The sequence below is a fragment of the Oryx dammah genome, unplaced genomic scaffold, assembly GCF_014754425.2.
Source record: "Oryx dammah isolate SB20612 unplaced genomic scaffold, SCBI_Odam_1.1 HiC_scaffold_20, whole genome shotgun sequence".
NCBI lineage: Eukaryota > Metazoa > Chordata > Mammalia > Artiodactyla > Bovidae > Oryx > Oryx dammah.
Window position 1 is genome coordinate 3,957,103 of NW_024070204.1, and position 23,260 is coordinate 3,980,362.

The 23,260-nt window shown below is 44.8% G+C and overlaps 1 protein-coding gene across 1 annotated transcript in view; it reads left to right on the plus strand.

Moving 5' to 3' along the window:
* Window positions 1-23,260, plus strand: part of ADAMTS16 (ADAM metallopeptidase with thrombospondin type 1 motif 16) — a 190,711-nt gene that overhangs the window by 92,140 nt on the left and 75,311 nt on the right. Inside the window, exons 11-17 of the mRNA XM_040262379.1 lie at window positions 5,712-5,807; window positions 12,466-12,614; window positions 13,971-14,143; window positions 15,952-16,082; window positions 18,225-18,348; window positions 18,751-18,995; window positions 21,405-21,543. Of these exons, the coding sequence (XP_040118313.1) occupies window positions 5,712-5,807; window positions 12,466-12,614; window positions 13,971-14,143; window positions 15,952-16,082; window positions 18,225-18,348; window positions 18,751-18,995; window positions 21,405-21,543 (1,057 nt within the window). The remainder of the gene's footprint in view (window positions 1-5,711; window positions 5,808-12,465; window positions 12,615-13,970; window positions 14,144-15,951; window positions 16,083-18,224; window positions 18,349-18,750; window positions 18,996-21,404; window positions 21,544-23,260) is intronic.

Here is a 23,260-nt window from a genome sequence, read left to right on the forward strand (position 1 = left end):
CAGCACGCCAGGCCTCCCTGTCCATCACCAACTCCCGGAGTTCACTCAGACTCATGTCCATCGAGTCGGTGATGCCATCCAGCCATCTCATCCTCGGTCGTCCCCTTCTCCTCCTGCCCCCAACCTTTCCCAGCATCAGAGTCTTACAGGTTCTCATTAGTTGCCTGTTTTATGAAAGTGAAACTATACTTGCTCAGTATCAGCAATGTGTGTGTCAGTCCCAACCTCCCAGTTCATCCAGCTCCCTTTCCCGCTTCGGTGCTCATCCATTTGTTCTTTCTATCTCTGCTTTGCCAATAGGATCATCTATACCATTTTTAGTTACTTTGAACACTGTGTCTTTGTTAAGTTCCTATTCTGCTTCATCAACATTGCTTGGTGTCCTGAACTAACAATCTGAGGTGCAGCATGTGAGAATTGGAAATTTGATCACCTTAGTGTCCTGGGTACTGTTGGTAAATTGGGACGCCCCCTTGCCACCGTGCCTGTCCCCACCCCCTCCAGCATTTATTGCATTCCACATTCCTATCCCTGGAACCATTATTTAATAGTATCTTGTTCCAAGAGGACCCTAAAATTTTATTAAGAATGTAATGATCATAATGCTAGTTTAATGCCACCCTTGTACTTAATCCAGAAGTTAGCAGTAAAGTCAAAATATGATAAAAACCAAGAGGGAGTAATTGGATTTGAGTTGTTTGGATAACAAAATAAACATCATTTGAGATACTAGGGTTTCTATTTGTTTTCCAGGATAGAATGTCACATTGTTATTAAGTGGACAGCATTTACATAAAGACACCAAAGCCTCAAATACTTTCTGACATGTTAGAACACAATAACATGAATTATATATTTCAAGGCTCTTGTAATTGATTTATGTCTACCTGGGGGCCTAGAACTGGGGACTGAGCTATTTGAAGTACGGGGCTGAAATACACAGATGGCATAAACTGGGCACAGGCTGAAGAAGAGACACATCATATGATTTAGTGGTGCGCTGACGGCCACCAGCCTCCTCTACATGGGAGCTTCTTACTTAAAAAAGTTAAAAACCGTCACTTTCATTAGTATCTTGCATCTATATGTCTATATTCTTCAGAATGTTTCCCAAAACTATCATGTAAGAAGACTATGAAAATACGAAAATACTTTTAGCAGTAGTCTCAGTGTAGTATTTTCATATCATAAGGTCACCCTCCTAAATCATCTTAGATGTTTTCCTGATCACAATTCACTGATCACCATTATGATCATTTTACACTAAAGAAGTTTCTGCTCACTCTGTCCAGCGTTTCCACAGAAACAAACTAACAGATGTTTGACTCACTCAGAAAGCATTTATTGAAAGCCAGCCAGGTGCTAAGCACTGTTCCAGGTATCGATGACAAAAACATAAAAATAATTTAACATTTTAAAGCCCCATTTATTTTACCCTCTTCCATCATCTCCGAAACCGCCCCAGGAATTAGCAGCATTGGCTCCCTCCAGCCACAGCCATGAACCAGGCTGGGAACTGGAAGTGAGCTCACATCTCCTCAGGACTGGAGTCGAGAAAGGACACTGGCATGACTTTGGTGCCTGTCGGGTGCCAAGCCCTGAGGCGGGCACAGGACCTCGGACACTTCATGTGGCCCCCGGGACAAGTTGATGGGCAGCTACATAAAAGGAGGATACCCGGGTTCTGCCTGCCCAATCTGTCCTGCCCAATTCACACCAGATACCTTCTCAGAAGCCCAAACCCTCCCCTGGGCCTCTATGTCCGTCTCCTGCTAACCCAGCCATAGGAGCTAACCATTCCGTTATCATGCACTTAATCCATCTGTGTGTCCTTCCCTTTGCTTGTGCTTGCCCAGCCGCCTGAATCAGTAGGTCACCCCAGGGCAGGTACCCGTCCCCTGCACCACTGTCTGCAATCTGTGTGTGATTTGTCATATTTCCACACCGACCTTGAGCCTGGGTCCACGAGTTCCGATTTTAAGGAAGTTCTATTTGTATCCTGGTTTTCTGTCACGATGTCATCCGTGCAAACAGACCTTCCTAGTTGTCCCTTTGGAGACTTACAGACACCCAGCCCCCTGATGTTATGGATGCCTTTAGGTCTTCTTATGGCTCTGATCTCTAAACACTCCATTCCGGCCACGAACAGAGACCCCATGCTAATTAATGCAGCATGCTAATTAATGTCATGAGAACCAGGCGCAACACTGCCCACCAGGCGTCACACGTTTGCCCCAGCACCACGTCATGATTCTGCCAGGCTCCAGAGAAAAGACAATTTAACAGCACCGTGATTGTAACCGTAGGAGGTTACTACGAACAACTCAAAATAAAAGCAATGAATTGATACCCAAATTAAAACAGCAAAAGCTTCTTAGAATTCCATGTTCTGAAAACCTGTCTTGAGACACAAGCGGGGTGGGGGTTGGGGAGCTGGGGGGGTCTTTAACAACTACTTTAACTGTCAAATATATAATGAATAAATTTATGGAGATTTCAGAATTAAGTTTTGTGAAGGTAAAATCCATCTGGATTGCTAAAAGGGAAATCTTTCAATCACTCACTCATACAAGGCAGAAAGCCTCGTGTGAGCTCATCTCCAGCATCGCTGAAACAGGAAGTAGAGGCACAGACGGCGTGAAACGCCATCTTTCAGACAGAACCATGTGGAAGTTTTGCTGTGTTGCATTTTCTTTATAACAGGAAGCGCCGTCAGTTCAGTTCAGTTCAATCGCTCAGTCGTGTCCGACTCTTTGCGACCCTATGAATCGCAGCACGCCAGGCCTCCCTGTCCATTACCAACTCCCGGAGTTCACTCAGACTCATGTCCATCGAGTCAGTGATGCCATCCAGCCATCTCATCCTCAGTTGTCCCCTTTTCCTCCTGCCGCCAATCCCTCCCAGCATCAGAGTCTTTTCCAATGAGTCCACTCTTCGCATGAGGTGGCCAAAGTACTGGAGTTTCAGCTTTAGCATCATTCCTTCCAAAGATATCCCAGGGCTGATCTCCTTCAGAATGGACTGGTTGAGTCTCCTTGCAGTCCAAGGGACTCTCAAGAGTCTTCTCCAACACCACAGTTCAAAAGCATCAATTCTTCGGCGCTCAGCCTTCTACACAGTCCCACTCTCACATCCATACATAACCACAGGAAAAACCATAGCCTTGACTAGACGGACCTTAGTCGGCAAAGTAGTGTCTCTGCTTTTGAATATGCCATCTAGGTTGGTCATAACTTTTCTTCCAAGGAGTAAGCGTCTTTTAATTTCATGGCTGCAGTCACCATCTGCAGGGATTTTGGAACCCCAAAAAATAAAGTCTGACACTGTTTCCACTGTTTCCCCATCTATTTCCCATGAAGTGATGGGACCAGATGCCATGATCTTCGTTTTCTGAATGTTGAGCTTTAAGCCAACTTTTTCACTCTCCTCTTTCACTTTCATCAAGAGGCTTTTGAGTTCCTCTTCACTTTCTGCCATAAGGGTGTTGTCATCTGCATATCTGAGGTTATTGATATTTCTCCCGGCAATCTTGATTCCAGCTTGTGTTTCTTCCAGCCCAGCGTTTCTCATGATGTACTCTACATAGAAGTTAAATAAGCAGGGTGACAATATAAAGCCTTGACGTACTCCTTTTCCTATTTGGAACCAGTCTGTTGTTCCATGTCCAGTTCTAACTGTTGCTTCCTGACCTGCATACAGATTTCTCAAGAGGCAGGTCAGGTGGTCTGGTATTCCCATCTTTCTCATAATTTTCCAGTTTATTGTGATCCACACAGTCAAAGGCTTTGGCATAGTCAATAAAGCAGAAATAGATGTTTTTCTGGAACTCTCTTGCTTTTTCCATGATCCAGCGGATGTTGGCAATTTGCTCTCTGGTTCCTCTGCCTTTTCTAAAACCAGCTTGAACATCAGGGAGTTCACAGTTCACATACTGTTGAAGCTTGGCTTGGAGAATTTTGAGCATTACTTTACTAGCATGTGAGATGAGTGCAATTGTGTGGTATTTTGAGCATTCTTTGGCATTGCCTTTCTTTGGGATTGGAATGAAAACTGACCTTTTCCAGTCTTGTGGCCACTGCTGAGGTTTCCAAATTTGCTGGCATATTGAGTGCAACACTTTCAGAGCATCATCTTTCAGGATTTGAAACAGCTCCACTGGAATTCCATCACCTCCACTAGCTTTGTTCATAGTGATGCTTTCTAAGGCCCACTTGACTTCACATTCCAGGATGTCTGGCTCTAGATGAGTGATCACACCATCGTGATTATCCAGGTCATGAAGATCTTTTTTGTACAGTTCTTCCGTGTATTCTTGCCACCTCTTCTTAATATCTTCTGCTTCTGTTAGGTCCAGACCATTTCGCCATAGATGCAGATATTAAATGTCTTGGGAAATAGTGCAGCACTGGTTCAAGTATTGAGAACAGTTGTAGAGATCATTTAAGAAATGTTTTCGTTACGTGCACTGCAGCCCCCACCAGCTTTCCTGAAGGTCTCATCATTTCGTGACCCCCACAGTCTACCCTTCAGTAAGATGTTCCTTTGGATCTAAAAGCATAAATAATTTCTTACAGTTGGAGAGGCTTTTTATTGTGACTAAACCTCAGCTCTTGTTTTATTCTGCTCACAAACCAGCCATGTGGGCTTCCTTCCTCTGCACATGCCATTGTCCTTTCTCATCTTTCTTTGCATGAACCCTTCATTCCTTCTCTTCGGAAAGAGTGAGACTTGATCTGAAGAGTTGACTCATCTGTCCATCTTCTCCCACTCCTTTCCTGGGTCCTTCAGGCGAAGCTCTTTTCTAATGGCGAGCCCACCCTGCACCATGTTCTTTCCCTTGTAGCAGGGGAACCTCTTCTTATGTGCACCAATGGTGATTTACACCTGATCTACTCCCTCTAAGACCATTCTTGAGAGAGTAGGTCTGGTCATATTGCTTCTGGAACCCCATGCCTAGCTAGATACCTGGCACATTCTAGACTTTCATTAAAGATTTGGGGTTGGTGGATGGGTGGGTAAATGAATGAATGGATGGCTGCCTAGAGAAAGGGAGATGACAGCAAGTTGCATAGTCATCTTTGACATGGAAATGAGGGTTCAGAGTTGCAGAGGTTAGTGCAAGGTAGGAGCAAGGGTGAATTATAAAATGTTATGTGTTGTTAGTTTTTAATTTCTTAATTTTTTCTTATTTGTACTTTTCTTCAGTGTCTGGATTAAGCATATTTTATTTTTAACTTAGGAAGTATAATTTTGTTAAATGTATGATGAATGCTGCTACTGCTAATATAAATAAATAGAGCTTCGGGGATAGAATGAAGTTGGACCATGTCTAGAACATGAGACTTCTGGGTCATTAGTCTACTATGTGTACCTACTCCTGAGTAGACTTTAGCTTTTAATTTATATCAGTTGTTTGTCCCTTAAACTTTTCAGTGATACTGGGCTTTCCAGGTATCTCAGCGGTAAAGAACCCACTTACCAAAGCAAGAGGTGCAGATTTGATCCGTGGGTTAGGAAGATCCCCTGAAAGAGGAAATGGCAACGCACTCCAGTGTTCTTGCCTGCAAGATTCCATGGACTCAGGAGCCTGGCAGGCTACAGTCCCTAGGGTGGCAAAAGAGGCACACATGACTTAACAACTAAACAATGACAACATTTTATGACAGCTGTGTGGACCGTTTCTAATACTAATGACCGTCTTTCCATTTTAGGATATCTGTAAAGCCCTGTGGTGCCACCGGATAGGACGGAAATGTGAGACTAAATTCATGCCCGCTGCAGAAGGCACTACTTGTGGGCATGACATGGTAAGAAGCTCACCTTAGGTACAGACGTCATATTCAGACGTCAGCCTCTCAGCCATGCATCCTTCTTCCTTTTGTCTTGTATTTCTGAGCCTGTCTTCCTGATCTCAATGTTCCTATCTGGTACAACTGAGCAACTGAACTGAACTGATACTATGTCGAAAGATTGCTTAATTTATATTAATTCTATGAAGAGGACTGACTCCTCTTCTCACTTTTCTAGTGATGCATTGATGAGATTCCTGCAGTTACTAGACACTGATGTCAGGCAACAAGTGATGGTTGATTCTGTTTAATGAGGGGGAATGTTAAACTCTCGACTACCTTATAATCATACAAAGAACTAGTGTTCAGTAGTTCTGATAAAGCCTCAGAGCATCCATTGAAGACTGTGGAACAGAGCCTTTTGACTACTGCTCCTGGGAAAATAAGATGCTGTCCTGGGGAAAAGAGAAAATTCATAAGATGGCAAGTTCATTACTAACCGGGAGACAATGACAATTCTGTCATTAAAACTGAAAATTAAATTCTCTTAATGCTCAAGAGTAATATTTTAATTCTTTTTATTTAAGCTGTGCGATTATATTTTTCAGACTATAAAAGGCTACTGAAAAAGATAGAAATATGTCAGAACCAAATTGTCACCTTAACCATTTTTTCTTCTATGTATCTGAAATTTTTAGTGATGCTAACAAGTACAAAAGGGAAACATATGGCTGAATATTATTGATTTAGTACATTTAAAGTCTGAACTAAACTTTGTTACACTATAAACATATTTAAATGTGAGTACAGAAAGAAAGGATTTACAGTATTAAGAAACAATGTTAACATGCTTTTGGGTTAAATTATTGCAATGCTGACTGAGAAAATGAAGAGAAATGAGGTAAATTTGCCTAGGAATAGCACCTAAGAACCATTCATCCTACACGTGTTATTATGCTTTATTTTCAGACTTTCCAAGGGTGGGATTGATACTTAAATCTGTCTAGTGATATAGACAGCAGTAAACTAATCCATAACAAAAGAGTCTAATAAGAATGCCTTTAGTTTCTCAAAAGGCAGAAGGAGAAGAGAGTGACAGAGGATAAAATGGCCGGACGGCATCCAGTGGACATGAACTTGAGCAAACTCAGGGAGATGGTGAAAGGCAGGGAAGCCTGGAATGCCGCAGTCTATAGGGTTGCAAAGAGTCAGACATGACTTGACAACTGAACAACAGTATCTCAAAAGAGGAAATGCGTTTGCCGAGGTGCTGCAATGTAGAAATACCGGTTGCCACAGGACACCAGGGGACTTGGGCTTCCCTGGTGGCGTAGATGGCAAAGAAGCTGCCCAGGATGCAGGAGATCCAGGTTGTATCCCTGGGTCAGGAAGATCCCCCGGAGAAGGAAATGGCTACCCACTCCAGTGTTCTTGCCTGGAGAAGTCCATGAACGGAGGAGCTTGGTGGGCTACAGTCCATGGGGTCCCAAAGAGTTGGACACAACTGAGTGACACTTTAACCAGGCAATTTACCTGAGCTTTAAGCTGCAGGTGATCATGACTCCCTGCACATGGTTGATTGCAAAGTTTTCAAAATTATGCCGATTTCTTGAAAGATTGGTAGCCCTCCCATTGTTGCCCTGGTGATGGTGCACACCAGTATGGCTTGGCTCTCCAGGCAGCCTGCTTTCTTTAAAATCTACTATTTTTCTGGGGTGATGTAATAACTCTGGTGCCACCACTATATTATCATTACATTCTGTTTACCTTGAAAGCACAATTGTTGTTGTTCAGTTTCTGAGTTGTGTCTGACTCTTTGGGACCCCAGGGACTGCAGTACGTACCGGCCTCCCTTATCCTTCACTATCTCCTGGAGTTTGCTTAAACTGATGTCCATTGAGTCAGTGATGGCATCCAACCATGTCATCCTCTGTTGCTGATTTTCATTGGTATTTTTTTTTCCTTATGTTTCCAAATAGAGCTTTTTTCCTTCAAATTGAAAAGAATTAGCGCATATTAAGCCAGAATAGATCCTTACAAATTGCATGGCATTAAGTGTTCTGCCTAAAATCTCGTGGGTTCCCAGTGGCCAGGATGGGACAAGCATCAGAGCCCCTGTAAAAGCTTCTTTGATGTTAGTTGTGTGTCTTTGTGCATCACTGGTCTACAGGTGTCCATGAGGTGTACTGAGAAGCGAGCATTACCGAAAGTCAGTGTCCCAGTACTTTGGGGTATTCCAGAGCAGTGGGTATGTTCTAGATAACTAACAATAGCTCTTCAGCTTCTGTACATCTCTCTCCTGAATGGGAGCCTATTCCCCTCCACTGGCTACAACAGTGAGGCTCTGGGTGGACATGCAAGCAGGTACACCTGACCAGTGGACAGTGCATCTTTTAGTGACAAGAGCTGTCCTTAGAGCATTATATACATTGAATCCCCACAAGCATCCAGAGGGTAAACCTACGGTAGCCCCCACTATAGACCCAAGAACTCTTCCAGGAAAAAGACACTGGGTTCCCTGTGCTTGCACCATGAGAAATCCATAGCAAGGGGATGAGGACCACAGCCTGGATGCATGCCAAAGCAGATTCTGGTTCTTCGGTGATCCCTAATGTAAAATTAAACCAGGTCTCACTTTGTGATTACGTTTGGTACAAGGACTGGGTCATTACCTTGGGTCCCTGGAACAACTCAGTCTGGTGGTTTCCATCATGCCTGATGCTCAGAGGAGGACGGGCAGGCTCAGGGCACCTGAGTCAGTGCCCAGGTCATGCACCTAGCTGAGTTGATATGTGGGGCTCGTTTTCCCCTCCAGGGCATCAATTTTCATGACTCATTATGCTGCTTCCCTGTCTGTACTGGGTTTCAGAGTGACAGCAGATTGCGTGGTCAGCATCACAACAGGATGTGTGCTTCACGGTGATATCACACTACCCAAGAGAAAGCCTTCTTTCAAGTCATCGATAAAATATAACACTGTGACCAAATGGGATGGTTCTTAGAAATATAACCAGTGCTTCTTCAAACATTTTGTGTGTCTACTTAACATAAGGATGTTACGCTGACCACCTCACTCACCAGCTGCACAGGTCTGCAACCTGTGAGAAATTATCCTCAAAACTGTATGCGTGCATGTTTATATTTGTGTGTCTACATGCAACTTTCTTGGGAGAAGATGTAGTGGCTTCTCCTCAAATTCACAAAAAATAGCCTTTTAAAAGTAATTTTTAAGAATAGTCCCTTAAGGATAATCTTGGTCATATATCCAGAGAGAAGGATAATTGGAAAAGATACCTGCCCCCATATGTCCGTAACAGCACTAGTTACAGTAGCCAAGATATGAGAGCAACCTAAATATCCCTCAACAGCTGAATGGATAAAGAAGATGTGGTACATGTATAAATGGAATATTTCTCAGCCATCAAAAGGAATCAAACAATGGCATTTGCAGCAACGTGGATGGACCTAGACATTATCATACTAAGTGAAGTCAGCCAGGCAGAGAAAGACAAATATCGTATGATATCACTTATTTGTGGAGTCTAAAAAAGGATGCAAATGGATTTATACACGAAACAGAAACAGACTCACAGAGAGAGGAAACAACGTATGGTAACCAAAGGGGAATAAAGTAGGAGTGCGGGCTTAAGAGATGCGCATCACTATACATAAAGGAGACAGCGAGGACCTACTTTACCGCACGGGGAACTACATTAAATGCTGTATAATAACCTACAAGGGAAACGAATCTGAAAAAATACATATTTGTGTAAGTATAACTGAATCACCTTGCCATACCTCTGAAACTAGCGGAGCGTTGTGAATCAACTGCACTTCAATTTTACAAAAGGACACTCTGACAAAAACAGCAAAAAAGTGCTGTTTTTTGCAATGCAATTATTGAAGCAATGATTATCAAAGCAGAAGACTGGAAATGACGCAAGTGTTCATCAGAAGGACACGGATTGGAAACACACTTACTGGAATGTTTTGTTGCTGCAACAAAGGAGTGAGGGATGTGTCTACCTTCTTCTGTGGAATGAACTACAAAATATAGAGTTAAATGAAAAAAAGAGAATGGATAAAGATGTTAGTAACATGGAGTCATTTGTGAAAGAAAAGGAACAATTAATCTACATTATTTGCTTATGTCAAAAAATAAAAGAATAAACTCCAAGTTTCAGAAAAACATTACACAAACCCTTTGTTGTTCAGTTGCTCGGTCATGTCCGACTCTTTGTGATCCCTGGACTGCAGCACACCAGGCTTCCCTGTCCTTCACCATCTCCCAGAGCTTGCTTAAACTCATGTCCATCGAGTTAGTGATGCTGTCTAACCATCACATCCTCTGTCATCCCTTCCCTTCCTGCCTTCAGTCTTCCCCCAAATCAGGGTCTTTTCTAATGAGTTGGCTCATCGCATCATGTGGCCAAAGGATTGGAGATTCCGCTTCAGCATCAGTCTTTCCAGTGAATATTCAGGACTGACTTCCTTCAGGACTGATTTGATCTCCTTGCAGTCCAAGGGACTCTCAAGAGTCTTCTCTAACACCACAGTTCAAAAGCATCAGTTCTTCAATGCTCAGCCTTCTTTATGGTCCAACACTCACATCCATACCTGACTCCTGGAAAAATCATAGTTTTGATTCTATGGACCTTTGTTGGAAAACTAATGTCTCTGCTTTTTAATACATTGTCTAGGTTTTTCATAACTTTCTTTCCAAGGAGCAAGTGTCTTTTAATTTCATGGCTGCAGTCACCATCTGCAATGATTCTGGAGCCCAAGAAAATAAACTCTGTTACTGTCTCCATTGTTTCCCCATCTATTTGGCATGAAGTGATGGAACCGGATGCCATGATCTTCATTTTTTGAATGCTGAGTTTTAAGCCAGCTTTTTCACTCTCCTCTTTCACCGTCATCAAGAGGTTCTTTAGTTCTTCTTCACTTTCTGCCATAAGGGTGGTGTCATCTGCATATCTGAGGTTATTGATATTTCTCCCAACAATCTTGATTCCAGTTTGTGCTTCATCCAGCCTGGCATTTTGCATGATGTACTCTGCATATAAGTTAATTAAGCGGGGTGACAATATACAGCCTTGATGTACTCCTTTCCCAATTTGGAACCAGTCTGTAGTTCCATGTCTGTTTCTGACTGTTGCTTCTTGACCTGCATACAGCTTTCTCAGGAGGCAGGTAAGCTGGTCTGGTATTCCCATCTCTTGAAGAACTGTCCAGTTTGATGTGATCCACACAGTCAAAGGCTTTAGCATAGTCAATTAAGCAGAAGTAGATGTTTTTCTGGAATTCTCTTGCTTTTTCTATGATCGAATGGATGTTGGCAATTTGATCTCTGATTCTTTATGTCATTTTAAAACAAATCCTTATGTCATATAAACTCTTCGTCATTTTAAAATAAAACTAGACCAAATTTCATTAAAGTAATTTATAAGAATCCCAAGAAAAATGAAATAATTTAACCTAAACAAGTCCCATTTAGGCTTTAAGTCAAGGTATTGGCTTAACCATGACTTGACAGAGGAATTATCCAAGTGACTTTAAAACCCAGCGCTTTCTGCATCTCAGGTCGAATGTATCCAGTAGACACCAAGTACGAGAAGGAATCACAAGCTGCTCTCAGCGACCATATCAATATTGATAGGCTGTTTTTGCCTTCCTAAAACTATTATTTTCTAGTCTCCTACACCGTGTTTGCATCAGGATGCCGACTGTGCCCACTGCACGAGTTCATCAGTGAGAAAACCAAGGCCACTGAACGCAACCCACTCTTGTGTAGGTTTTGCACGTGGTGCAAGTGAAGAAACCACAGGGACTTTAGCAGAATAACATCAATGGGCACTTCTCTGGAGGAAGGGGGGCTGATAGCATCCCCGGCCTCCCTGGGACAGGTGGAGCCCTGTGTGGGTTGTTTCATGTCCTCGGAAAGCTGTGTGACCTCTGACAGGCGTCACTTAAAGCCTCCAGGCTCCCAGCCCAGGTGCTTCGGAGCAAAAGCACGAAGCGTCGGCCGGAAATGACAAGGTGTTGAGACACACAGACCCTCCAGCTGGACTTTTCCATCCGACAGTCAGTCTGTTCTGACGACAAGAGATGAAGAGCGTGTTGTTGCCAGGGAAGGTTAGAGTTCACACACCTGAGAGGTGAACAATCGGACTACGTGATCCTGCAACAGAACTTGACTACACGTGTGAGATTCCAGCAGCTCAGACAGATGCCTGAAAACTAGTCTTCTCTGTATCTTCCCTTCATGCGGACTTACAGAACAAGGCTAACTTTGGAAAGAAAAAAAGAAAAGTAGCATTGACATATATACACTACCGTGTGTGAAATAGACAGCTAGTGGGAGCTGCTGTGTAACCCAGGGAGCTCAGCGCGATAGGGGCAGGGTCTGGGAAGGAGGCTCAGGAAGGAGGGGAGATATGTATACATGTGGCTGATTCACATTGTGGTACAGCAGAAACTAACACAACGTGGTAGAGCAGTTACACTTCAATTTTAAAAAAGCATCATGAAATGTATTTTCATATGTGCTCCTGAGGGCAGGGAGACTGATGTCTGCTTATACTACCAAGCTTCCAGGGCTGAGCATTGCAGTAGTGATGAAGCCAGTCTCCACCCACGGTCAGATCACTGTTCTTGTTTTCGTTTTAATTTTCAGTGGTGCCGCGGAGGGCAGTGTGTGAAATACGGGGACGAAGGCCCCAAGCCCACTCACGGTCACTGGTCAGACTGGTCTCCCTGGTCGCCTTGCTCCAGGACCTGCGGAGGAGGGGTGTCGCACAGGGACAGGCTCTGCACAAACCCCAGGTGAGCACTCAGACCTCCCTCCTCCCCAGCGAGCCATCTCTCTGTGACAGACTTCCCAAAGAGTATGTGGAAGGAAGCTCGGTGAAAATAATTCTGTACTTCCCATATTACTGCAAAAGAATTCCAAGGCAGAAAGCCCTTTCACTCAGGCATGTATTGTATAGTGATGTCTCTGTGATATGATTTAAGGCGCTTGTAACTATTTGACCGCAACAAAAGTAACAGTGCAGGGATGCTCAGCTTCTCAGTCATGTATAACCCCTTGCGGCCCCATGGACCTACCAGGCTCCTCTCTCCATGGAACTTCCCAGGCAAAAATACCCGAGTGGGTTGCCATTTCCTTCTTAAGGGGATCTTCCCAACCCAGGAGTTGAACCCAACTCTCCTGCATTAGCAGGCAGATTCTTTACCGCTGAGCCACCAGGGAAGGCCCCAAAGTAACAGACCGACAACAGCATTCAGGAACTCGATTGTAATCACGTTTACATGAAATACCAAGGTTCTGCCTAAAATACGGAAATTAGTCTTAAGAAAAGTGTAGAGAACACAAATGAGTGAGAATCAGTAAGAACAATTTTTTCAAGTGAGAGAAACAAAGCCTTGGTTTTTCATCAAATATATTGACCTGCTCAGTGTGTGGCTTCATTGTGTCTTATGTAGGAGACAAGGGTGTTAGAAGCAGACCGCAGTGCAGTGGAATGAAAGGGGTGCTCAATCCTCATTGTGCACCTTTATTTGTTTAACTTACGTTGATACCAAGTAAGAGGATTTATGTCAGTCTGCAATGCATGAGAGCCAGCTGGTCTCCTGCTTCGGCAGGATGCTCCCCTTCTGGGGTGTCTGCGTGAATTCTAGGGGTGAAGGGGGTGTTTACTGTCCCTTGCAGCCAGCGGAGGATGACTGCTCCTTCTGTCCCCATCTGATGTCCTGGCCTTGTCACAAGGAAGCTGGGAGTGGAAAGAAGCTGCCATCTGGAGAGTGAAGCAGTTGAATTTCAGGCTCATTTCTGCTTTTCACCACTGCCCTTCCTTAGTCATGCTCTGCTTTTTAGAATTCAGAGAACAGAGGTGCCCACCTGCCTCCTACAGGGAGATGAGCAAATACATGCCACTAGTTTTCCAAGTTCTAACCTGTTGTATCAATATTGCAAAGGATACACCCAATAAGAAAAGGAAAACACTACCCATATTGTAAAGATGTAACAAGTGCAAGGGGCTTCTTAGAAAGGCACTTTCCTTGACTGGTGACAGTAAATACCTTAACATTACCTGCTCCCTCTCTCTAACAAGCCTAATCCAAGGGAGGTGTGAGTAGCTGTTCTAAGGCAAGTTGCTAACCATGAACTATACGTTTCAGACCATCGCATGGAGGCAGGTTTTGCGTGGGCTCCACACGAACTCTGAAGCTTTGCAACCGTCACACGTGTCCCCACGACAGCGTCGACTTTCGCGCCCAGCAGTGCGCCGAGTTCAACGGCAAAAGGTTCCGAGGATGGTTCTACAAGTGGAAGCCGTACACCCACGTGGAAGGTAAATCTCAAATCCTGCTTCTGGCAGCAGCCTCGGCTTCCTCACCCTTTAAAGAACTGCAGAGTCTGTAGAGTGGGTCCAGGTTGACCGGATACTGTGAGGCCAGTCACAGGTTCTGTTCTGGTTGTTAGGGCTTTTCTACCTGCCCCGAGGCATCTTATTGAAAGCTGACCAGCTGTGTGCTCAGAAAAACAGCAAGCTAGATAGTAAGTGCAAAGTGCTGTGGAATCCTTAAAGAGGTGATAAAACACTCAAAGTACATGATTTATTGATAATGAATCAATTCTTTTAAAATTACAAATCACAGTAGCTGATGGTGATATGGCGATGAGTGTATCATCCATTGAATGATTAGCACTGCTGAAAAATGAAAGAAAAATATCCATATCTTTTGGAAAATCAGATACTACACTGTATTTGGAAAGGTTAGATCTATAACTTAGAAACCAAGAAGCTTATTTGTACTGTATGTAAGATTTTACTCTCCAGGTGGAGAGAAATATGCATTATTCTTATCATTATAATAACTTGAACTCAGTAGCTCAAGTAATATAATTTGAGAATAAATTCAAAGAACACCTGATCATCGTGTTCTTTGGAACTGAGAATATTATCAGGAAATACTTGGGGAATACATAAGTTGGGCCTTATCTCACCTGGCATTTACTTTAACTATCTCAATATATATAATGTTATCATGGTGAGAGGTTTATGAAATCAGTAAATTCTGGAAGGAAAATTGAAGCAGTTTTACACCAAGGCTTTTTTGTTGGGTTATTACTTCCAAACTCAGTAAAAATTAAGCCAGTGAGAAACAAGGAAGCAGGAGAATAAAGGAGAAAGAACTTTGAGATGAGGGTCAAAAAATCTGTGTGCTGTTTCTGGTTTTTCTAGTCTTCAGTAAATACGTTCATTGATCATGGAAACACATGTTAAATTTGATTCTTAGCATTATTCAGTCGGTTCTCTCATCCTTCACAATAAAGAACATATTTGTGTATGAACATTGGGCCAATGAAAACTCCTAAGGCAGAAAAATATTTATTATCAACTGTTCCCTTCTTTAATATTTATTCTCAACTCTTGCCTTCTTTACTGAGAAGAGAACAAAGGAAAAAAATTTTCTACAGAAGTTCATATTAGCCATATAAGTCATAAATCCTTGAAATGGATTACCGAGCGAGGGTGTGAACTTGATCTTCCAGTCTTAAGTACATAATGAAATCTATATTCTCCATGTAACAATATTTTTGGCAATTCATTATATTTTTTAAGAAAAGCCAATATTCTTTGGAGATTTCATCCAAAAGTTATTCCCTTTATCAGTTTAAAAATATTATGTGTTTTAGTAAATGTAGTAGCTAATTAAGAAATTTTGTGATTATTTCAATTATTTTATTGTACTTTATTTATAAGAATTTTGTATATTGTTGCAAAATGGTAGTGATTTTTTGCATTTCTACACAGATCAGTTAATTATACTAGTAAAATAGTTGAGCAGTAATGTAGTTCAAGTCAACAAATGTTTATTGAATGCCTGCTATGTGCCAACCACTGTGTATAGAATGAGGATCAATAAAGGACACAGTAGAGTAAAAATTAATAGTGAAGCTTTAAAAAATAATTTAAAAATGAAAGGAAAAACGAAGCCGAAAGAGGCAATTGTAAAAATGTCTTTGCTATGTATTATTGTGTGGGAGTTTTTATGGGCAAAAAAAGAAAAAAAATAGTCTATAACATTTAGAGCAAAAGTGATCAGAGCTTAAGTATCTTTCTTATTTGTGTTTGTGTGTGTATTTCTTTTTAAGATCAGGACTTCTGCAAACTCTACTGTATCGCAGAAGGATTTGATTTCTTCTTTTCTTTGTCAAATAAAGTCACAGATGGGACTCCATGCTCGGAGGATAGCCGTAATGTTTGTATAGATGGGATATGTGAGGTAATAATGATCATTCATTCGTTCCACAAACATCTCCCAACGGTCCGCTTTGTGCCAGGCATCCTGTAAGGGGCTAGGGAGACCAGACGCCTAAAACCACACCCTTTCCCTCCCTGTCACAGCCCAGAGGGAGAGAAAGCCATGAGCACAGAAGGAGGCAGCTTGGCAGTGGAGGTGTGTGCAGAGCTCCGCAGAAGGGACAAGCTGCTTCCCTCTTAGACGTGGACCCGGGAAACTCGCAGGGCTGCTGGGGAGGGGAGCTAGATCTGAAGGGAGGAGATGCAAGAGGGGTGTGGGGGAAGCGGGGAGAGGGAGCTGGAGGTATAGGAATCACGGGCTGCAGGAACGGGTTCGGTGGTCAGAGAACGCGGAGGCAGGCAGGAGCTGGGGGACGCTGGTGGTGAGTGGAGGAGGAGGTGCTCGCAAAGGGCCGTTTGCTGCCGGAAGACTCGGGTGGTTTTACCCTCACATTTTGGCGAAAGACACTGCGACTGGGGACTGGCAGAGTCACAGCATCAGACGGCAGTCACCCGGCGGTGGCGTCAGAGTGAAGGAAGCCAGGGACAGCTTAGAGCCAGGGGCCAGTGCATCGCTCTGGCGGGGTCTCGGGGAGATCACAGCCTCACTCCTGCTGGAGAGGGACTCAGGGTGTGGGCTGGGAAACAGGGGCTGCTGTGTGGACCCAAAGCTCGGAGCTTATCACCATGTGCAGAAGTGAGATGTGGGGAGCATTTCGTTACATTAATAAACCAAGGAAGGGGGCTATGTGCAATGACAAATACCAGGCTTTTCAGGGAAGTAACTCAATATCTGTATCCAGTGAAGTCCAAAGACCTGGTCCCAGATCTGATTTCCTCTAAAAGTGTAAACCGTGACTGTGGTAAAGTCGGACCAGCACTATGAGATTAGACTAAAGCAGAGCACACAGGGCTTCCCTGGGGGCTCAGACGGTAAAGAATCCGCCTGCAGTGCAGGAGACCCTGGTTCCATCCCTGGGTGGGGAAGATCCCCGGGAGACGGGAATGGCAACCCACTGCAGTGGGTTGCCTGGAGAACCCCATGGACACAGGAGCCTGGCAGGCTACAGTCCATGGGGTTGCAAAGAGTCAGACACCAGACACAACTGAGCAACTAACACACACACACACACACACACACACACACACACACACACACACAGAGTCCAGATCTCTTTCAGCTTCAAAACGCTCAGCTCTCCACCCACCGTGTCTGATTATTAGTCAATTTGTTAAATATCTCATTGTTTTTATGTATTCTTAGTGATACACTGTCACAATTCCTTATTTATAATTCTAAAGTCCAAAGAGCTGCAAAATGGAAAGTTTATTTGGCTGTATAATATAAAGCAACTTGAATTTATTTGTTTGCAAAGCTGCCTTAAATTGATGAGACTGTCTTCAGTTATGTTTATCCCACTCAGTGTGTGAGTTTTACAAACATCATCTATGTCCCCACATCTTATGTATAATATGTTAGTTACCTTCCTGCAGTCCAAAAACCCTGAGCTGTGCAGTGTATCTGGTCCTGGTATTTCAGACAAGGGGTTGTGGACCCTGGTTACTTCATTTCTGAATGGATTTTCTTTTTTACCTAGGTAGCCTATATCTTTTGTTAGGAAATGTAAGATTAGCAAGCATCATAGAATTTATAAAGAGCTGCTAAAATTCTAAGACCATAGCCAAATGTGCTATAATTGGTGAATAATCATCCCATGGTCTACGTTCCTTCTTTGTCTCTACACAAGACAATCCAAAAGCATGAGGTGAATTCCAGTGGACCCCCATGAGGCCACATGCTTGTCCTTTGTGCTTGGCTCTTCACGTGGGGCTGAAATTTACCCACGTCTTCCACAAGACAATCCGATAGGTGTAACCCAGGGCTCCAGACAGGACGGCCGTGTAGCAGTGCCAGAGAGGACAGGCTGTGCTTGCCACGAGAAGGCCTCCTCCTTTGGACGGAAGCATAGCTTGACAGTCTCACAGTGCACATACTGGGTATCCAATAAATATTTGTTAACTGTCCCTGTTGGTGAAACTTTTCAACTCTCCGGGAAAAGGTTTGTGACTTCGCTCCTGTTGTCTTGTCTTTCATGAATGGCCCGTGGCCTCGTGGGTCCTGCAGAGAGTCGGCTGTGACAACATCCTGGGCTCCGATGCTACGGAAGATGCCTGCGGCGTGTGCCAGGGTAACATCTCCAGCTGCACGACGCACAGGGGCCTCTATGCCAAGCAGCACCGTGCCAGCCGTGAGTCCACCCGTGGGGTCTGCCCACCAGCTGAGCAGAGACGGAAAGGGACCCTCGGTGGGAAGGAGGGGAATGTAGAGAAAATAGCCAATAGGCAGGGTCCTGAGAGCCCTATGTGACTCCTGGCCTGCTTTGCTTCTCAAACCTGTTTTGATTAGAAGTGGTTGCTAGGTTATTTCAATTAAAGCAGTTCTTAGAAACCATGAATATTACAATAGCTCTGTTCCAATTTAAAAAAAAAAAAAAAACTCTTTTATAGGATTCATGGAACTGGATGGCCAAACTAGACCTCCAGGTTCCAAACTCTGATCCCCAAGGGCTGGTCGTGGAGAGCCACAGGTCCTGGAGTTGGCCCTGCACTGCTGAAACACCACCTTCTCCCCTCCTGTTTCCTCTGCCCAGAATATTACCAGATGGTCATCATCCCCTCCGGAGCCCGGAGCATCCGCATCTATGAAATGAACGTATCTACCTCTTACATTTCCGTGCGAAATGCACTCAAAAAGTACTACCTGAACGGACACTGGACGGTGGACTGGCCTGGCCGGTACAAGTTTTCAGGAACCACCTTTGACTACAGACGTTCCTACAAGGAGCCTGAGAGCTTAGCCTCTCCTGGGCCAACCAACGAAACGCTGATCGTTGAGGTGAACCCCAGCCTCCTGCTCTCATGGCTTGGACGGGGGGTCTTGGGGCATTTCTGTAGGTTCAAGGCTATATTGGTGAAATATCACATCCTCAGAAAATTGTTTGCAGTTAATGTCTCAGAAACAAGACTAATCAACGCACAGACTGACTGGGCCGGTGGACCGCTCATCTTTCTGTCTAGACGCGTGATGAGATTTATAAGGACACACCCATGCAGTCCTGGGTTTTCCATCTTTATGAGTGGATCGTGACCTAAGCCCGCTTCTCTCCTGTAAGCTCTGCAGCCATGAGAAGCAGCCGCGGTGGGGGTCTCTGTCTGTGCCTGTGTTTCGGGTGGGATCAGGATTCTCCCGAGTCCGGTGGAGACAGGAGTGAGGTGAGAACCCACCGCCTGGGCCCAGTGCCTGGCAGGGGCCTGCACACAAGCCCCTCTGTGTTCTGCCCAAGATGGCACAGGCCCATGAGATAGGCTTGAGCAACTTCTAACAACGTAATGTGTCCCCTTGGGACCAGACAGACGGTGGCAACATGCAGCAGACACACTAATTTCATACGTTTTTACGTTTCTGTGCACATTTAAAGGAAAAGCTTGGTTAAAAGTTGCCCCCTCGGCCTGCACCTGTGCGTGCAGTTGTGAACCCCACCAGGTGCCCTCCACCTGCAACGTGGGCCTGGCAGCTCCATCTCGCCATCCTTGCATCTTCCTGAGAGATGCCTCATCTCCACACGTCCCACCTCCATCTCCCCTCGTGACCTGGGACTGCTCCCGCCTCCCCTTTACAGACACGCTCACCCTGGGTTCCTGCCTTGGTTGTTTCTCTCCCACCATCTGAGGCTTTTAGCTTTACTGCACATGCGTGCTCAGTCCTGTCTGACTCACTGGGACCCCGTGGACTGCAGCCCACCAGGCTCTCTGTCCATGGGATTTCCCAGGCAAGAATACTGGAGTGGGTTGCCATTTCCTCCTCCAGGGGATCTTCCTGACCCAGGGATTGAACCTCATCTCCTGCATTGGCAGGCAGGTTCTTTACCTGGGGAGCCCCTTTTAGCTTTATTACTCACAGAGAAACAGAGATCAGTCAGGGTTGAAAGCGATCGAGGCTTTCAAATGGGAACCCGTTTCCCATTTCAGAATGTCAGGGGCGAGAGCAGATCTATGGCTGCAGTGGGGCCATCTGTCCAGGGCTTATCCCTGTCCTATGGCATCTTGCCCAGCTAGACCTGAGCTGTGTTGTCGGAGACGGGACTGTGGTGCCAGGGAGTCGGGGAAGGCCCAGTGACTTTATCCACTGGGCCTTCCCATTAAGAAGCAGTGAAGGCTTCAGAGATGAGATTTCTAGTAACAGGCTAATGGCAAAGTTCCTCCACCCACCCACCCAAAAAAAAGCCTGTCATCGAGATCAAGGGTTCAAATACTTTTAGGAGGAAAACGTAGTTGGTTCATGTGGTCGGGTTTCCAGCTAGGAAGTGAAGAGTCCAAGTGCGATTCCATATGCTAAGCATGGTTCACAGGTGTGCCCAGCCAGAGAGGGCGTCTTTCCTCCTGCGCCCACACGGAACATGTCAGTAGGCGGAAGATCTCTGCATCCTGTCCCCAGAGAAAGGACTCAGAGTTAGCTTCCATCCTGCAGAGATGAGATGCACTCAACTGTTGGTTGTTTGGAACTCACTAGGCTAGGGGTCAGACTCGACTGAGCGACTTCACTTTCACTTTTCCTTTCATGCATTGGAGAAGGAAATGGCAACCCACTCCAATGTTCCTGCCTGGAGAATCCCAGGGACTGGGAAGCCTGATGGGCTGCCGTCTGTGGGGTCACACAGAGTCGGACACTACTGAAGCGACTTAGCAGCAGCAGCAGCAGAAATTGTGAAGGTGCTTTTTAAGTATCACTTTCTGATTTGCTCAGCTGGGGAGGATGGCTGGGGCTTGCCAGGAAACACCCAGGGAAAGAGCCAAATGCCTTTGTTAGGTTGCGAAGACTATGCAGGGAATACTGCATACAGCAAAAGAATCAAATGTCTATATATTTTTATAGATGTGTTTGAGTCTAGTTTAATATTACAGTCATCTTGTTATTGACATGACTAATGTTTCAAGAGCTTAAAACAGGTTTCCTTCTATATGTTGGTTCTGTGCTGTGCTTAGTTGCTCAGTCATGTCCGACTCTCTGTGACCCCGTGGACTGTAGCCCGGCAGGCTCCTCTGTCCATGGGATTCTCCAGGCAAGAATACTGGCGTGGGTTGCCATGCCCTCCTCCAGGGGATCTTCCTAGCCCAGGGGTCGAACCCAGGTCTCCCACATTGCAGGCAGATTCTTTACCAACTGAGTCACCAGGGAATCCCAAGCTACCTACTGTATATTGGTTCTAATTTAACTCATTTTCTCTTTCCCTTTTTTATTTTGTAGCTTCTGTTTCAGGGAAGGAACCCAGGCATTGCCTGGGAATACTCCATGCCGAGGTCGGGGGTTGAGAAGAAGCTTGGAGCCCAGCCCAGCTACACATGGGCGACCATCCGCTCTGAGTGCTCTGTATCCTGTGGAGGAGGTAAGTCATATCCCATGGTTGACCTGGTGATGGGCACAGAGGTGCCAGGCATCTTTGGGCCATGGGACACACTGCCATGGTCTTCAACACCTAGCCCTGGTCCTTATCACATGCCCTGGTCCTCATGACGTGCCCTGGTCCCCATCACACGCCCTGTTCCCCATCACGCACCCTGGTCCCCATCACACACCCTGGTCCCCATCACGCACCCTGGTCCCCATCACACGCCCTGGTCCCCATCACACGCCCTGGTCCTCATCACACGCCCTGGTCTCCATCACACGCCCTGGTCCCCATCACGCACCCTGGTCTTCATGACGTGCCCCGGTCCCCATCACACGCCCTGGTCTTCATCACGGTGTACTGACCCTCTTCTTGTCCTGATGAGGAGCCCAGGGCTCCTTAACTCTTCCAGAGGCAGAGTATCTGAGCAGTGGTCCTGAGTGTCCCTCGGGAACTTGGGCTCCCTTTTCTCATTCAGCTGTGTCCACGTGTGACCTTAAAGTTTAGTAAATTGGATTCTGCTTTTTGTCTAAGATTTTTTAAAAGGTAATTTTGTTATTTGAGAACATTCAGATGAAAGCTGCTCAAATTATTATATATTTCTTGTTGATGATGAGAAATAGAAAGCTTATTGGAAATGAGTGATACAGAGCAGTGATATTTTATCACATAGTGGTGGTTTTGTCCCTAAGTCGTGTCCAACTCTTGCATCCCCATGGACGGTAGCTTGTCAGGCTTCCCTGAGCATGGGATTCTCTAGGCAAGAATACTGGAGTGGGTTGCCATTTCCTTCCCCAGGGGATCTTCCCAACCCAGAGATCGAGCTTGGGTCTCCTGCATTGCAGGCAGATTCTTTACTGACTGAGCTATGAGGGAAGCCCTTTATCAAATGGTCTTGTTCAAACATTTTATTGGAAAGAAATTTGCTATAAAGTCATATGCTTAAATTCACTAAGAAATTATAAGAATTTCGTGAAAGATTCAGTAAAAATGACAAGAAACTACATGTCAAAAAGAATAATTTCATTTGACAGTAGATGAGTTTGTCCTCTTAATACCTTAAGAATTTTCAGCCCATGACTGAGTTGAAGAAGCTAGTTCACTGGAGAGATATTTTTAGCCAGAGCCACTTTGTGCTATCTGGGAAAGGATGGAGAATAAATACTTACACATTTTAGAAACAAAATATTAAGTTCTACCTGATATTGAAAAACAGACACGTTTCCATATGGACAAAGGGCTTTCACCTTTGTACATTCCAGGTTTTAATAATCAAGAAATTAATCTAAGCAGTACTGTAAATTTAAGTATGTGCTGTGTCTGTGCAATTAGTTGCTCAGTCATGGCCAGCTCTCTGCAACCGCATGGACTCTAGCCCTCTAGGTTCCCCTGTCCATGGACTTTTCCAGGCAAGAATATTGGAGTGGGTTGCCATGCCCTCTTCCAGGGAATCTTCCCAACCCAGGGATCAAACCTGAGTCTCCTGCATTGCAGGCGGATTCTTTACTGTCTGGGCCACCAGGGAAGCCCGAGAATACTGGAGTGGGTGGCCTATCCCTTCTCCAGCGCATCTTCCCCACCCAGGAATCGAACCAGAGTCTCCTGCATTGCGGGCAGACTCTTTATCAGCTGAGCTACAAGGGAAGCCCATGTATTTAAGTATAATAGGACACAAATGAACATTTTATAAAGTAAGAATAAAATGAGTTGATAA